A 16,669-nucleotide genomic window follows, 5' to 3' on the forward strand; every position below is an offset into this window, starting at 1 on the left:
TGACTTTTTTATCAGTAATAGTTTTTCTTTCTCTTAATTTCTATTTTCTCTCTACTTCTGCTCTTCTGTTCAACCCACTTCTTTTTTTTTTTTTTTTGATTTGCTGGCTATTCTCCTTTACTTCATTTCTGGTTTAGTGATTAGAACAGCAAACTGGAGACCTTTGGGTCTATTACCAGTTCTGCTGTTGGGTCACTCTTTGCCTGAGTTTTCCCATCTGTGAAATGGGGGTAATGATGCTTACCCATATTTGGACAGTGCTTAGAGATCCTTGCATTAAAAAGTGCAAAGTTGTCGTTGTCTTATTAATCTGACCCCTCCATAAGAGATGGTCCCTTTTTATGCTCGATCTTAATGTTTAATTGTATACACAAAATTTTACAAGCCTGTGCTCGGCTCCACTGATGTGTCAGAGATTCAGCTGCTCTGCGTCTCATTATCAAATTGTTGGTTTCTTTAGATAAAAGCTAAGATCAATGATAAAAAGCAGATCCACTGCTTGGTGTTTCTCGCAGGCAATGTAGGCCGGGGTGTGCATGTGACAATATTTATAACCAGATTGAAGCACAACTCCCACCAGATATGTCAAAAATCTGTCAAAGTATGAGCTTTTAAGGTCAGCACATGAATAGCAGCCTGTGTCAGGCACATATACAATGGCTTAGATATTGTTTATTGTTTCTGCAGAGCAGGGCAGGAGAGGAGAGGGATAGTTGGGGCTTTGTGTGGTACTGTAGGGTGAATGGAATAGATAATCTCCACTTGGAAGGGCAGATTCTACTCTCATTTACATCAGTGTAAATCTGCTGTGGGAGTGCAAGAAGTTCTTTCTAGATTTACACTGGTGTAACAGAGCAGAATTCAATCACTTGAGGGAAGCAGAGCTGCTCTGCCTCACTCTCTTGCACGCAGTCTCTCACTCTCCATCCGCGTGGGTGTATCTCTCTCTCTCGCTGGATCCCTCATGCTTCTTTTTGATTTGGGTCTGTGGTTCTAGCTGCTGAAGTTTGTTCCTGAGAAGAGTGATATTGACCTGCTGGAGGAACATAAACACGAAATTGACCGCATGGCCCGGGCTGATCGATTCCTCTATGAAATGAGCAGGTCTGTGTAACATATGCTGAGAAAATGCCCTGGGGGCTTCTTGGGAGCTGCTGTAATTGTGATAGAAAATGGATAATGTGACATTGATGGAAAACAATCAAGATATTGTGGGCAAGATTCTGCACTGAATTACACCCTGGGGCTCCCAGACATCCACAACGTGAAGACATTTCAAGTCATTATATAAGCATTTCTCGGTGGTAAGAACTCTCTCTGGGTGCCATTTAGGGAAAATCTCTGAATTGATGAGAACATGTTTGTTCCATCCATCCAACACTGTTCACGTACACAGATGTTCATATCTGGCTTTCAACTGCTGGATCTCCTGGTTGGGACTCATCACACACTTTTTCCATCTGTCTGTCACATTTTCTCCCTCCTCTTTCCCCCCCACCCCCCCGCCACTGGGATCTGTCCCTTTCCCTATCCCAACCTGACACCTCTCCTAGGTGGGACTCCTTTTCCATTTACCCCATTTGAAGTCTACTATAAAAATGCATCTTTCTGAAAGAGACTGAAAACTAACCATATTTCATGGGCGACTGGTAGTACAAAGTCTGTGTCCTTATGCCACACTCCTTGGTCTGAGTAATAGCACTTACGCTGACCAACAGGCATTGGGAGCAATAGGCCTTTATATGCTGCAGGCTGCATTGGTAATCCCACCTCTGGATCAGTTTTGTGTATAAAAGGAACTATGCCTGTGCTGAATCTGTGTTTGAGCATTGCCTCCATAGGTAGCCTAAGCTTCATGATGTCCCTCTGCTTCCCCTTATGTAGGATCGATCACTACCAGCAACGACTCCAGGCGTTATTCTTTAAGAAGAAGTTCCCAGAGAGGCTGGCAGAATGCAAGCCTAAAGTGGAAGGTATGCCAAAGGCCTCTGCAGGGAGTCGATGAGGGGCAGGGAATGTCTGAGTGATTTACTCACATGCTGTGTTTGTGGAGAGTCAGTCAGTACAAGGCAAGACCTCCAGCTAACGTTGTCATTACATGCGAAGGTTCAATAAAGTTGTTACTGCAGAATATGTCCTAACTGCTGCCCTCCATTACCCTGTGCCACGGAGCCACCAATACTGTGTGCTCTTTTTCTCAAGGCAGACTTTCTTCACAGCCCCAACCCCTGTAATTCCCCATCAGGTGTGGCTGTAACAGCAGATACACACAGTCCCTGGTGCTCTTCTGTAAATGTGCTCTTTTTGAGGAGGGGAAGATAGGATTCATTCAGGTATTTAAACTGCTCCTAGGCTCCCTTCTTGGATATTACAGTGAGCATGTTCCATTCAGAATTTTCAAATGACATTGCCCTGGTTGAGGCCATGATTGGCCCCAAGATTGGATTGGACGCTTTGAGACTGGGGATCCCTGGGGCTGTCCTTTGGAATGCTTCGAATCGGAGGATAAATGCCTCCAGAAAAGCTGCTGTGATGTAACCTTAGGTCATCTTTTACTTCTTTTCAAGCCATTCTTCTGGCCTCCAAAGAACTCACCCGCAGCAAGCGCTTGAAGCAGCTCTTGGAGGTTGTCCTGGCTTTTGGCAATTACATGAACAAGGGCCAAAGGGGAAGTGCATATGGCTTCAAAGTCTCCAGCCTGAACAAAATTGCAGACACTAAATCCAGCATAGACAGGTAGGCTTGGAAGTCCCTAAGTAAATGAAAGCTACCATGCTGTATCTTGCTTCCTGTGGTGACATACTGTAGAGAATTTCAAATAATGTCTTACCTTTACATTTCAATGGTGCTTTCACTCTGCAGGAACCTGAAGTGCTTTAGAAGCAATTAATACAGCACTGCAATTCTGTCACATCTTGGGTGGAACTCGTCAGCTGTTTGACTGCATACAGCAATGCTACCTGTATTTACGTGTTCCACAGCTAATTGAAACTGCTTAATATCCTTTCTTTTGCAAAAAGAGACATGGAATCTTTAGCAGCCACAAGAAGCCAGGGCCACAATTTTACATCTCACCCAAAATGCAGTCCCTCCGACAGTACAGCATGTCTCCTGCCACCATTCCGGGGCATAGGTTCTGTACTGACTCAGAGGAAAGAGTGTCACCTACTGAATCAGTAACACCCTGCAGCACTTTAGGTTCTCCTTGGATGTCTCCATGCAGGTATTTACTAGGCTGTACCCCCTCTCCCCCACCCCTTTGCCAGGATCTGATGAGACAACAGTTCTGAGGGGAATGGCTTCAGGCTGTCACAGAATGAGTAACTGCCATAAGAAGTCACTTGGAATTGACCCCTATCTTAAAGACATTAAACCAATAAACCTGAACTTTGTTTTAACTACTGCTATGTGCTTCCTGTATACACATCCTGAGGTTACTCATCCCCTATGTAGCTACTGCCTAGATAGTTTTTTCCTTTGGCCTGGATGAGCCTGAGTTTCCATATCTGGAATCAAGTATCAGAGGGGTAGCCGTGTTAGTCTGGATCTGTAAAAGCAGCAGAGAATCCTGTGGCACCTTATAGATTAACAGACATTTTGGAGCGTGAGCTTTCGTGGGTGAATACCCACTTCGTCAGACGCAGGTAGTGGAAATTGGGGCAGGTATATATATGCTAGCAAGCAAGCTAGTGATAACGAGGGTATAGTTCAATCAGGGAGGATGGGGCCCTGTTCTAGCAGTTAGATGTGTGTGTAGAAAACCAAGGAGGAGAAACGGTTCTGTAATATGGCAAGCATTCACAGTCTGTTTAGTCCAGGAGCTGATGGTGTCAATTTGCAAGATGAACTGAGCAGCGTTTCTCTTTGATAGTATTGGTCTGAAGTTTTTTTTGCTGCGGATGGCCCCTTAAGGTCCTGCTATTGTGTGGCAGGGGATGGTTTTGAAGTGCTGCTTCCTACAGGTTTTGTATATTGCCATTCCTGAGATCTGATTTGTGTCCATTTATCCTTTTTCCGTAGTGACTGTCAGTTGGCCGTGTACATAGCAGAGGGGCAGCTTTGGCTGGCAATTTGGATGGCGTATATTACATTGGGTGAGCCGCTGCACGAGTGAAATGAGCCAGTGATGGATATGGCTGATCATGGTTAGGTCCTGTGTGGTTGTCGCTTGGTTCTGTAGATACGGTGGGCAGAGTTGCATCGAGGTTTGGCATTGGTTGTGTTCCTGAGGGTAGATTACTATGGTACGGTGTGCAGTTGCTGGTGAGAATACGTTTAGGTGGCAGGGTTGTCTAGGGGCGAGGATTTTGCCTGCCACCCAAGGACCTGTGAAGTTTGGGATCATTGTCAGGGATGGGTTGTAGATCACTGATGTGGTTTGGAGGGGTTTTAGCTGGGGGCTGTATGTGATGGCAAGTGAGTCCTGTTGGTTTCTTCTTGGGTTTGTCTTGCAGTAGGGGCTTCTGGGTACACGTCTGGCTCTGTTTGCATTTCTGTTTCCTATTTCCTCGTGCGGTATTATTAGTTTTGAAGAACTGCTTGGTGGAGATTTTGTAGGTGTTGGTCTCTGTCTGAGGGTTAGAGCAGATGCGGTTGTACCTCAGTGCTTGGCTGTAGACAATGGATCGTGTGATGTGCCCGGGATGGAAGCTGGAGGCATGAAGGTAGACATAGCGGTCGGTAGGTTTTCGATAGAGGGTGGTGTTAATGTGACCATCACTTATTTGCACCGTGGTGTCTAGAGTTGCTAATTCATTATGTGATGTTCACCTCATTTGACATACCAGATTCCATCACCAAACCCTTTGCAATGGCTGGCATTACCCCCACCATCTTTCCTTTCTCATCTGTGTCCTTTTTATTTTAGGAATATTACACTGTTGCACTACTTAATTATGATCTTTGAGAAGAACTACACAGATATCCTAGACATGCAGTCTGAGCTGCAGCATCTTCCGGAAGCAGCAAAAGTCAAGTAAGTCCAATGCTACTGTCAGTCTTTCATCTTGATTCAAAGTCCTTTGAAGTCAAAGGAAAAAATTCCATTGACTACAGTGGGCTTCCAATCAGGCATTTAGTTGCTTATAGATTTGCTCTGCTGCTGTATTCCCAAGTAAGGACTAGCTCCTCAGCTGGCGTTAATTGCCTTGGTTCCAGTGACAGCCATGCTGACTTACACCAGCTGAGAATCTGCCTCAATCATTTGTAAAATCATTGAGAATTTTATGCAAACATGTCCTGCTTGATACTCCTGAACTAGTCACTGTAACTAGACTGTTTGTTTGTAATTCACTACTTATGCTGTATGATTGGTAACCTACATTATATTATAATGTTCCATGCTGCTCCATGCTGGATAGTTGGAGGCTGTGTAAAAAAACATGAAAAACAAAACCGAACTCAGCAAATAAATCCCGGGCTGTTTAAGCCATCTTCAAGATGGCCATGCAAACCTTTGTACAGACACACTTTTGCACAAGGGTTTGGGACACTTTCACTTTTCACTAAAGTTTTTGTTATAAACAGAAGGGTTCCTGTGGATATTTGTGGAAAGCGAATAAAAAGGTTTCAACTACCTTCAAAACTATTTTGGAGTTTTGCCAAAGCACTGTTGCAGAATACCAGTGTGCAGTATTTGCCCAGCCATTGTTCCTGGTATGAAGAGCTGGCTTGGTCTGGTGCTCCTACAGCCTGGGAAAAGCGAGGGAAAAATGAATGCAGGTTATAAAGAGAGAAGTTCTGTGCTCCAAGCTCTCACATAGACATTATTTAGCACCAGTACTGTGTTTTCAGATGTGGACACGTCTTCACTAAGGAATTGTTGAGAGTTTGAGAAACAATTTTTCACTCACTAGTAACCTGCAACCAATTTCCAGCTAGTGATCTAGAGGTGGCAGACTTCATCTCCTAGTGGTAATGAAAAGTACTCTGACTTTTGTATGCTAAGGAGATATCCAGTACAACACTACAGTTTAGGAGTTTGTCTTTAGTGATTTTTAGGGTAAGATTGTGCTAACCTAGGATGTTAGCTCATATGGGCTCCTATGTGATGAAAAAGTCAACAACAGTATTTAGATAGTGCATGATAAAAGGATAGGTGAGTAATAAGTTTGTCCCTAATGGGATTCTGTAGTTAAGTGGGGGAGAAAATGAGTGCGAAACTGATTTCAGACCGTTATGATGTGTGTCCTGAAGCTGAGTTCGCTGCCTGTGACTCATACAATTATTACAAACCAGCCCTGTAGCTAGCATTCCATGCTAGAGTGCTGGGTTGAGTTCATGGGCCCAGTATCTTGCATCCTGTGACAGATGTTCTGAGTTTAACCCTTTTTCTCCTCTCCATAAATACCATGGGATCTTTAATCTGACCACAAGCAGTTAGGACCTGGGTTTTATATCACATACAAAAGACAGCACAGAGCCTTTCCTCCAGTCCCCAGCATCTGGCATGGCTGGTGCCGGAGGCAGGATCCCAGACTGGATGGACCAGTGGTCTGTTCTGCTACAGCAGGTCCTGTATTCCTGTGTAACACTGCCCTTTTTGTTTTAACTGCTGCGTCTCTGTCTCCCTTGCAGCCTGATGGAGCTGGAGAAGGAAGTTAACAACATAAAGACTGGATTGAAAGCCGTTGAGGTTGTAAGTATGTCAAGATTTCCAAATCTCCACACTAAAAATGTTCCACTTGGGATCTGGGGTACTATATTTTCTACAAGAGAAGAAGGGGGCTTTTCTTTTCTCATTAAGCACAATGCGATCGCCGGGAGAAATAAATAAAAGCTGGTTCCTGCAAAGCTTCTGCTGATGATCCTAGCAGACTTCAGCCTTAACAAAAGGCTCGTTTGATCTCGGTCCGCAGAGCGAGATGCAGTTTGACAAATGGCGCAGACACCAAAAACTGAAATAAACCTCTCTTTGCTTTGTGCGGAGGAATCACTGGTTGCTTCGCAGGTGTCTCACATGCCCGCCGGGGCAGGAGTAAACAAGTGGGGAATACACTAAATGTTAGGCAATTATAACCTGCCCCATCTGCCAGCAACACAAGCCGCTGCCTGGCTGAGAGAAGAAAGACATGGACTAGGTAAAGGGGACCCAGGATGAAATGTTACCCAGAGAAGCTGTAAGACAACATGCAATGGCATTTCTTCCCACTGCTGCTGAAAGTCTCCAAAGCTGGACTTCTGCTACCTTTGTTTCCTCAGCTGTTGGTTAACTTTTGCAGAACACTCTTGCAAAACAGATTAATGCATGGTGGTGTATTTGGATGGAGCAGCACTCCGACCCAAGGTATTTACATCGTAGGAGCTAAAGCTGAGGCACTGGTGTAATGATCCCTGGGTTCAGCTTTTTATGTCAGCACATGGTTCCTCCATCTAGAAATCTCCAAAAAAATAAATAATACCTGCCCACCATGAAGGCATTTGCAGAATGAGTAGAATTCAGGAGGCAGCTAACAAGTGGTATTCATTGAGGTGGCATATTTATTAAGGAAGGGGGATGGAAGGATAAGGAGCTTGGGATTTGGAGGTTAGATAGAGTATACAGCAAAAATAAATAAAGAAATAATTCAACAATAAACCCAGATTACATAGTTGCAAATAACTCTCCATCAACAAGGGTCACTTGGCAAGGAAATCAGTGTAATTTAACATGAGCATCTTCAAATTCCTTATGGAGAAACCTGAGAGAGAGACCATCCCTTTCATTTCAACTTGTAGAATTCTATAGGATGGTTCAAAAAAGCTGTGTAAAGGATCCCATTCTCTATTCATTTCTGTAGGTTTGTAGAGTAATTTCTATAGAACCCAATTTTTCATCAAAGCTAGCTTTTGGTATGTCTGCAATCGCACCTTCCTATTGCAGTGTAGACATACCTTCTGTCATCCTGAGGCAGCATGGTGTAGTGGGAGGTGGTGTGGTCTGTTGGACTGAGTTTAGGGCTTGGAGCCAGGAACTCCTGTTTTTAATCTTGGCTCTGCCACTGACTTTCTGTGTGGCCTTCAACAAGTCACTTAACTTCTCTACCGCCCATCTGTGAAATGAAGATTATAACTCTTACCTACCACAGGGTGTTCGGAGGGTTAGCTAGCTAATGTTTGCATTGAGCTTTAAACATGTAAAGTCCTGTGTAAGTGCCAAGTCTTATTGTTGTTATATCCTCTCTTGCCTAAGTTCATCTAACAGCTGCATGGCTACATATTCCCCCTTCCTTCTCCCTGGATTTGCAAGCCATGAATCCTACACTGAGTGTGTCCTCTGCTATCTGTGGGACATGAGGGCAATCATGGCATTAAATAGAGGTAAAAGACAGCATTTGAGATGTTTGAAACACAATGAGACCCTTGCTCTGTTTTAGCTGTCAGTGACCTTTTCAGTCCTGGTTATAGGTGTAAGGCTGGTTGGCGCTAACTTCCCACCCTTTTGGTCCCCTGTTATCTTTAGGATAAGGCACTTGGCTTTGTTTTAAAATATTTCAGTGTAATGCTAGTGGAAGGTGCCAGACTAGCATCCTGGAGACCTAATGTAGCCACTGAACTGGTGCAATAATCAGCCACAGAAGTGCAAGCTTCTCCCACACGACCCTGCCTGTGTGCCTTCACCCTGACCTGTAGAGACTCTGCATCTCTAGTCATGAGAGCAGAGCTCAGTCTCCATTGCCAATTCATTTTTTGGTCTCTGACTTGAGATTGCCAACAAAAGGGCTAACTGGTGGCAAGCAGGATGTCTGTGATTCGGACATCTCTCTGGTAAGAACTTGGATGAGACCCACTTTTTATTTCTTATACATCATCAAACAGCCTGCAGAGGGTAATAACTTTTAGCCTCTTTTTCACCTGGGCTGGATTTGAACTGGAGATCAGAGAGGAGGAGGAGGGCTCTGTGTCCTATTACTGGTCCCCAGAGCCATCCTACTAACTTGAGTGAGTTGTCATCAGTTCCTCCTGGATTAAAAGCAACAGACCCAGTGTCGATTATTGGGTCAGGAGGAAGCACTAGTAACAGTGGCTGCTGCTATGGGTGGGTGTTCGGAGGTCAGAAGCGCCCATAAAAGGACATGAGATTCATGGTTTGAAGGGAGCCCCACATATGGCTGACTTAGGCAATTCCCTCCTTGAAATGCAGGCACCTACTTTGATTTTCTGTTTGTGGGTTGTTTGCCCTCTTGTCCTTCTATCCGCTTCTCCTCTGCTTTCTCGTATGTGGACTTCTAGGGCAAAATCCCCTTCCCAATTCAGTCACCATTGCCCCCCACCCCTTCCACGATGCTTTCAGTCTGAGCTGCCCGCACCTTCCAGTCTCACTCCTTTCACATTTTTTGGCACTTAAAATGCAACACTAAAGCAACAATAGAAGATCATTGTCAGGTGTGGGGGAGAAGGTGCAACTTTTGATCACCTTCCAAAGTGTTCTCACCACAATCCTGGCTCCACTGGTTGAGAAGGTTCTTCAAGGCCCCATAAGAATAGAAGACTAAAAAGAATTTTGCAGTCAGCTGCTCTTAAAGGTACTTATAACCCTTCGGTTCCCCAGGTTTGTGGTGTGATTTAAAAACAGGACACAGCCCTTGATTGTTCAGTCCAGCTTTTGGAAATCACACATCTGGAGACACAGCCGACCACTGCTTATCGTGCAGGATACATTGGAGATTAAATTTTTAAACTTCAGTTGGCATTTCTGGGCCTCCATCAATAAGCAGTCGTGGAGCTGAAAGGGTGCCCAATGGAGGTGGTATATGTATGCAAACTCTTGTGCTGAAGACTGGGGTTGGTTTCCATCCAGCTGAAGTGGTGGCTCAGGTATCGGAAGGAGAGCTTTCATGTCTAAGCATGGGTGTTTTGATTAAATACTCTATAATTAAAAGTTTTTCTTCTGACTGTGAAACCAGTCCCCCAGCTATATGGGAAATGCTTCCCTGCTTCAGACACTGAGTTCGTCTCCCCTTGCTATTGGTGACACAGGATATAGTTGGATTGATCACATCCTTTATCTATCCATCCAAGAAACATATATGGCCCCCATCACTGTAGTGCCTGACCACCTCATCTTTAATGTATTTATCTTCCTAATACCCCTGGGAGACAAGGAAGTGCTATTATCCCCATTTTACAGCTGGGGAATTAAAGCACAGAGAGGCTGTGACTTGCTCAAGGTCACATGGGGAAGCCTGTGGCAGAGCAGGAACTTAAATGAGGGTCTCCCAAGTCCTAGGCTAGTGTTCTAACCAGTGGGCCAGCAAGTTTCCTTGATGATCATTCTTTTGAGCAGATTTTTTTAAACAAAATCCTTCACCTCTGATGATAGAAATACTGCAGTATCCCAGAGTAAAAGCCCAAATCCTGGCACCTCGGTTGTGTTTTGTAAAACTTTTAAAAATAAGACCAAGGCAAACACCTAAGACTGTATTTACTCTACCACATGGCCAGACAATTCCGTGTCTGAGCACTAACGAGGCTTTGCTCTTCTATAACGTCGTTAATACAAAGATCTCAAAGTATTTTGCAAATATTAATTGGGGACAAATGCTGACAAGCCTCAAAATGCCCCTGTGAGCTAGGGGCAATGCAGCCCTTCCTTGCTGCTGTAGAACCAGTGTGGTTCAGCAGCTCTCTGGAAGATCCTTTCTGCCATCAGCCCAGCTCCAGAACAAGGCAGCTTCCTGAAAGGCTTTCCGTGTGATGCACAGTACCACTGCACTATTAAATAAATCAGCATTTACTTGTCATTACCACACAGTGTTATCTGAATTCCAGTTATTTCCTATTCTAAGTATGTGTGTAGTGTCTCAGCTGTGTGGCACTTAGATAATAAAGGTGTCCTAGAAATACAATAAATTAGATGGATAGTAAGGAACTCTTTTTGTTACTATTGCAGGATCCAGCAAACAGCAAGTAAGATTTGCCTCCATCTCATGGAGAGTCTGCCTTTGAGTAGGTGAAAGCAGAGGTTGGGGTGGTTCTGAACTGTAGTTGCTGATGGGTATATTGGAGGAGAGATTGTGCTCTGTGTTAACCAAAACACCTGGACTTACCCAGCCCCATTCTTCTCACTGAGGAGCCATTGCTGGCTGCCACTCAACACTTCTGACTTCTTCTCTTCCAGGAACTGGACTACCAGAAGAGACGCATGCGGGAAGCAGGGGACAGGTTTGTGCCTGTCATGAGTGACTTCATCACTGTGGCCAGTTTCAGCTTCTCAGAGCTAGAAGACCTTCTGAACGAGGCTAAGGACAAGGTAGGAAAGCCCCTGAAAGTGCTTGACTGGAACCTGCACCTTTCAGCCAGCAGCTTTCAGACCCACCTTCTGTGGCTCATTACTGACTCTAACAGCTAGTAAGCTTATCTCTTCTGTTTCCTTAGGATTCTGATGAGTGGGCTAAGTGAGAGTAAGGGGGAAATTGTGTACCCTGTATTTCTCTGTGTAAGAGGAGGGAGGGAAACCCCCTAACCAGCAGACACAGCTACTTCTTTCCTTCCCCCATGTTGTGTATCTTTTTCCCAGTGAAAAGTACCAGAATGGCAGCCCTGGGGACTGAAGTCCTCTACTCCCTAGAGGTGGGCCATGGCGATAGCACTCAAGCATGGGTGAAGTCTAGGCTAGGCCTCAGGTTCTGGATGAATCTGGGGCAGAGTCTGAACCTTGCAAGCTCTTGAGAGATTTTGGCTATCTTCGGTCAGTACCTTCTGGAGAACAGAAACCTGCCTCTGGAGCTGAAATGGAAGCAGCTGATTAAGATGCTGTGACACTAATGAGGGGAGGGTGAGGCAGGAGGCAACATCCTGACATTCAAAGAGTTTCAGATTAAAGGTGGTGATTTTGGTGTTTCTATCCCATTCACTGAATGGATACAACCCAGATCCCCTCTGAGGTTCTGCCCATTAAATCTTTTTCTTCTCTAGAGCTTATTGATGGAGATGGTGTGTATGGGGGAAAATGGCAATGTGGTTTTTGTGACATGGTGTTAGGAAATGCTGTTATTGGGAGTGCTGTCTTTTGGGTGACATCAGAAGCACAATTTCCCTTGGTTCTTAAAGATCCCACAGCATGTTTTTTTTCAAGAATAGGGTTGTTAGATCTGGTCTCCTGGGAAAACTTAGCTAAATTCTACTGATGTAACGACGGGAGACATATACATCTGTAAGAAATGTTGGGATCCTTCATGTTGAAAAGTACCATAAATGTATCAATATTCAGTTGTTATTGTCATCAGCTCGCATTTGCTTCTTTGAAAAAATCCAGCAATGGATGTGTAGGCCTCTGAAGAGGTGCCAGCTCTTTGCTGATGACTAAAAGCTGGCATTAATCCCTCCATCTTCTGGTTGAATGGGAAAGAACATGTACGAAAAGCTCATAAGGATATCAAAATATTTAAAAGAGAACAAGTCCTAAAATAAACAGCATGTAATGGCAAAGCTGTCCTGGTTGGCTAGTATATTAAAAGCAGTTGGCCGTCCAAAGTGAACAAGTTATTTCCTTTGGACCAGTTCGTTTCCATTGCTGGTGTCAGAAGCTTGCAGTGAGAAATGTGAGGGTTCAAGCTGAACTGTGAATAAAATATCCGTAATTGGGTTGCCAGGCCTCCTGGTTTTCAGAGGACAAAGCATGATGCTGGAGGAGGATCAGGACAGTACAGTGTCCTGTCACTATGCTGTGCCATCGCTCTGACATAACATTTCATCACAATGGGGATGACTTGGCTTTTCAAAGTTGTGGCGTTTACCTCACAGCACACACCACAGAAATCACAACAAGAGCTGGTTGGTTGTTATGGCAAAAATTGAACAAAAGTCCTCCTTTGGCTCTGATAGCAAGGGAAGGATGGCTTATGTTCCAGACCCTCCACTTCTGATGTAGTATGGCTTCCCTAAGAGAACTCTCATTCTGTGGGGTATTTTGGACCTCTGGCTTTTATTCTTGTCTGGGATCAAAAAGCTGCAGAGGTACAAAAGAGTGAAGAAAAGAGCGGCTGGGGGAAGGCAAGAGGAGAGCAGACATTTCAACCATTAAGAAGACTCTGGTTCAGTTTAGTATAAATTTTGAGTATGAGTTTGGGGTTGGTTCCTACAGTATCCAAACCATTTTACCTATCATTATAAAAATGTCCTCTGTCCTCCCCTCTTATACCTGCTGTAGCACAGAAGAGGTACATTCAGTTGACAAGCACTGACTGGCACAAGGCCGTTTATCTTGGGGTCAATAATAGGTTAAACACATAAAATCATTCACTCTGAGGCACCAGTATATTTCCTTGATCAGGCCAGGGCAGGAAAAAGGGGATCCTGTTGCTTTAAGGATAATTGGAGTGTCTCCCCGCAGCCGGACCAATATGTCTGGAACTTGTTGCTCACGTTTTTTCACATTTACCAACATAAAGCATTTAACAAGAGAAGTTTATTTTAATGACTATAACATACTTAGGAAACCTCTCCCCCATTCCCTTTTACCTTCTCCTAACACACCCCTACTATTCTTGAACATATGCCTTTCCAGCTTCTGCTGAACCTAGAGCTTTGGTTCTCCCACTGGCGTTGAGCTGCCTTGGACTCCTGAAAGAGAACTCTCTGTCCTTACCAATACTGTGCTATTTCTCATGTTCACTTCTTTTTTTCCCTCTCTCCTCCTGCTCCTTTTTCAAAACGGGAAATTCTCAACAAAACAGATGTGCTTCCCAGAGCCCATAACAGCTCCCATGCTCAATGAGCTCTCTGTGTTTGCTGAATCGTGAGCTCTGTCCCTGCCATGGAAACTGCGGCTACAACTGCCCAGCAAAAGTAGGACACAACACACAGAGATCTCACTATTCTGTTCCTTTTGATTTCTAGAAATGAAATGAGGAGTGGGGGGGAAGACTAAAAAAAAACAAAACAAAACCCTAGTGAGCCCTGGAAGAAATGGTCTGGCTCACTGATTTTAATAATGAAGTCCTGGTTTTAACAGCTGGGATTGAATAGCGTTCTAAATATAGTACTGGCTAATTGGTTGCCAGGAGTTAGACAGAGCCATCTTTCCTGAGCTTGGATTTAAAACAATACAAAGTATCTTTTCAAACCTGAGAAGTGATTTTTAGGTGTCTTTAGTGCTGGCAAAATGTGCACTGTATTTATTGAGATTTATATAAGAAATCCACTCTAAAGAGCCCTACAAACCTTTGCTCCTCCCTGCTTCTCTAATATTCATTGATAAGAGACCACTCCAGTAGACAAATCAGCAGAGTGCCAACCAACAATGATCTAGTAGTAAAAGCTCCTACTGAAGTCTTCCCATTTCCTCACTGCTAAGGGATACAAAGGGCCTTACAGCCTGTCCTGGCCTGGAGGACAGTAGACTGAAGCTATTTGGGACTAAGGGCATGGAACGAGTTCCAAAGCTGAAGGTCCTTTGTGGAGAACATCATACCTGCCGCCTTCACTCTGCCACTCAATACCTCCACTGAACCCAACACGGAATGGAGGGAGAGGCAGTCTCAGATAGATCCTCGACCAAACTAACACCTTAAATCTTACCCATAACATAGAAGATAGCTGACCAGAGCTGTCTATTTACCCATGGAGCGGGTATAACACGGGTAGTGCAGCTTCCCCCACCTCTTCCCACAGCCCCACCAGTGCACCTCAGAGCCACCACATCTAGTATTGGGAGAGGGAATTCAATCTCACACGGCCCATGCAGTCTTCGGCTTCTTGGCTTAGACAGACGACAGCAAGACCAGTTGATGCCAATTATCCCAGTGAAGAAGTGATGTTTTAAATTTAAGGGCCAGATTCTCAGACACTGGCGTCTCACTTTGCAAGTGGAATGCTGTAACCACTATCATCTGTGCATGCATAAAACAGATGCTTGGTTAAGATCAAGCTGAAAAGTTTACCCCAACTCTCTTAATAGGTTCATTCAGAGTGCTGGACACTGTTCTGTTGTTGGCTTTTTCACCTTCAGTGCACTATAACAGCTGTGAGGGGTTGGTTTTTTAAAGAAAATTCACAAATTTGACGAAGGGATTATATTTTCTGCCATTTCCCGGGTGTGCGGAGGGAAAGGGATTGAGAGAAATTCTATCCTAAAACTTATCACCAATTTTCACAAGTTTGATCCAGATGAAGAATTGCTTTCTTCATAGGAAAAACAGGATAAGAGTGAATGTCACCTGAGAAAACTGCCCTTCTTGGTTTTGTGGGAAAACAGTGCAAATGCTGAGGCCAAATCAATGTAATTTTTTTCACAAGTTCTTCCCGTGGCATAAATTTTATTTTTCTACTTGCTAGGGATGACATTTACCCCATAAGGCCTCTGTACCATTAAAGTCCCACATAAGTGCTGACGATACACTGAAGTGAAACAATGGCGTTGTATCTGTTCTCTGCACATGGGTGAACTTCACTCTGTGTGCATAGTTTATAATAAATCTGTTTGTAAAACACTTTGGCTCATTCTGGAAGAAAGACACTATGTATATTTCAGACATGATCACTACCATAGTGGTTAGAATTCACAAGCTGGATCTGCAGCACAGAAACTGGAATAAATATAAAATCAACAGCAAGCATCCTGCTGCATATAGTTGCCCAGTACAAGAGCATAATAAAGACAAAGAAATAACCTTGGTAAGGTTAAGATGAAAGGGAGGTGGGAGCCTGTCCATTCTCAGTCTTTTTTTATGACTTGACGATGAAATGATACCTCAAGCAGGGGGCTAATATTGAGCATCATTGAGATGAGAGGTCAGAATCCACTGGATGCCAGTAAATTTGACAAACATAGTAGCACTGTTCTAAAGAGCAGCAGAGGAAAGTGAAAATCCAGCTAAGATAATAGCCATTAATGGCAGAGAACTACAAGACGCACAGGGATACTTCAGTCCAAGCGGCAAAGACAGAATGTCCATTTCAAACAGAAAAGTTGTCCTCCCTCGGTTTTTTGGAACTGGTTACTTCTGTCAGCTGCTGAGACTAATGGACTATTGGGGGAGTCAAGCTGGGGCACATTCCAAGAGGCATGGACAGATACCAAAGCTCGCCATCTCAAACAGAGCCATTTGGTAAATAAATTACCTACTCGACCTACACTAAATTAGAAATGCAGATGGCCCAGGACAAGTTATCTAATGTGTCAGAAATGCTCATGGCGTCTATACTGCATGAGCAGGGTTGCTATTGGCTACTATGGAGCTAGCTCAAATATCCTGTATGATCAATAGGTTTCAAGGTGACGTAGTGTCTGGTCCAACCTCTGTGGAGATCAATGAGAGCCTTTCCACTAACAAGCCCATAAAAGGCAGAGTAGCATTTAGTTGAACTGCCTTGCTGCAGAATTGGAGTCTTCGTAGCAACAAGTTTGGTATTGCTTGACTAAGGAAGCCCTTTAGGTTTTGCTCAGAGCAGGTGGTGTAATGCATTCTTCCCATTGCTAGCCCCTCAAGAACTGTTGGAGACTCCAGGATAATTCTCATTGTTGCTGTTTTTTCTCCTGTACATACATCCCCCTGCCCCCACCCTCCATTCCTGCTGCTTCCAAAGGGGTCTCTGCAGCCCACTTGATGTTTCATTGGCGGGCACAGCTATGAGCATGTGCTCCCGTCCCATTTTCCATCTCCTTGTTGAAACAACTTTTTAAAATAATCAACTGTCTAAACCATTTGCTTTGGCAAAGAGAGGAATTCAGTGGAAAGTTTGGCAGGGG

The 16,669-nt window shown here is 44.2% G+C and overlaps 1 protein-coding gene across 4 annotated transcripts in view; it reads left to right on the forward strand.

Annotated features, from left to right (window-relative positions):
* Nucleotides 1–16,669, forward strand: part of DAAM2 (dishevelled associated activator of morphogenesis 2) — a 260,805-nt gene that overhangs the window by 232,153 nt on the left and 11,983 nt on the right. For all 4 annotated transcript variants that reach the window (XM_032790193.2, XM_032790191.2, XM_075064271.1 and 1 more), the window contains 6 exons: nt 998–1,104; nt 1,885–1,973; nt 2,568–2,736; nt 4,868–4,975; nt 6,577–6,637; nt 11,099–11,230. In XM_032790193.2, the coding sequence (XP_032646084.1) occupies nt 998–1,104; nt 1,885–1,973; nt 2,568–2,736; nt 4,868–4,975; nt 6,577–6,637; nt 11,099–11,230 (666 nt within the window). The remainder of the gene's footprint in view (nt 1–997; nt 1,105–1,884; nt 1,974–2,567; nt 2,737–4,867; nt 4,976–6,576; nt 6,638–11,098; nt 11,231–16,669) is intronic.

This window comes from Chelonoidis abingdonii, chromosome 3, assembly GCF_003597395.2.
Source record: "Chelonoidis abingdonii isolate Lonesome George chromosome 3, CheloAbing_2.0, whole genome shotgun sequence".
Lineage (NCBI taxonomy): Eukaryota > Metazoa > Chordata > Testudines > Testudinidae > Chelonoidis > Chelonoidis abingdonii.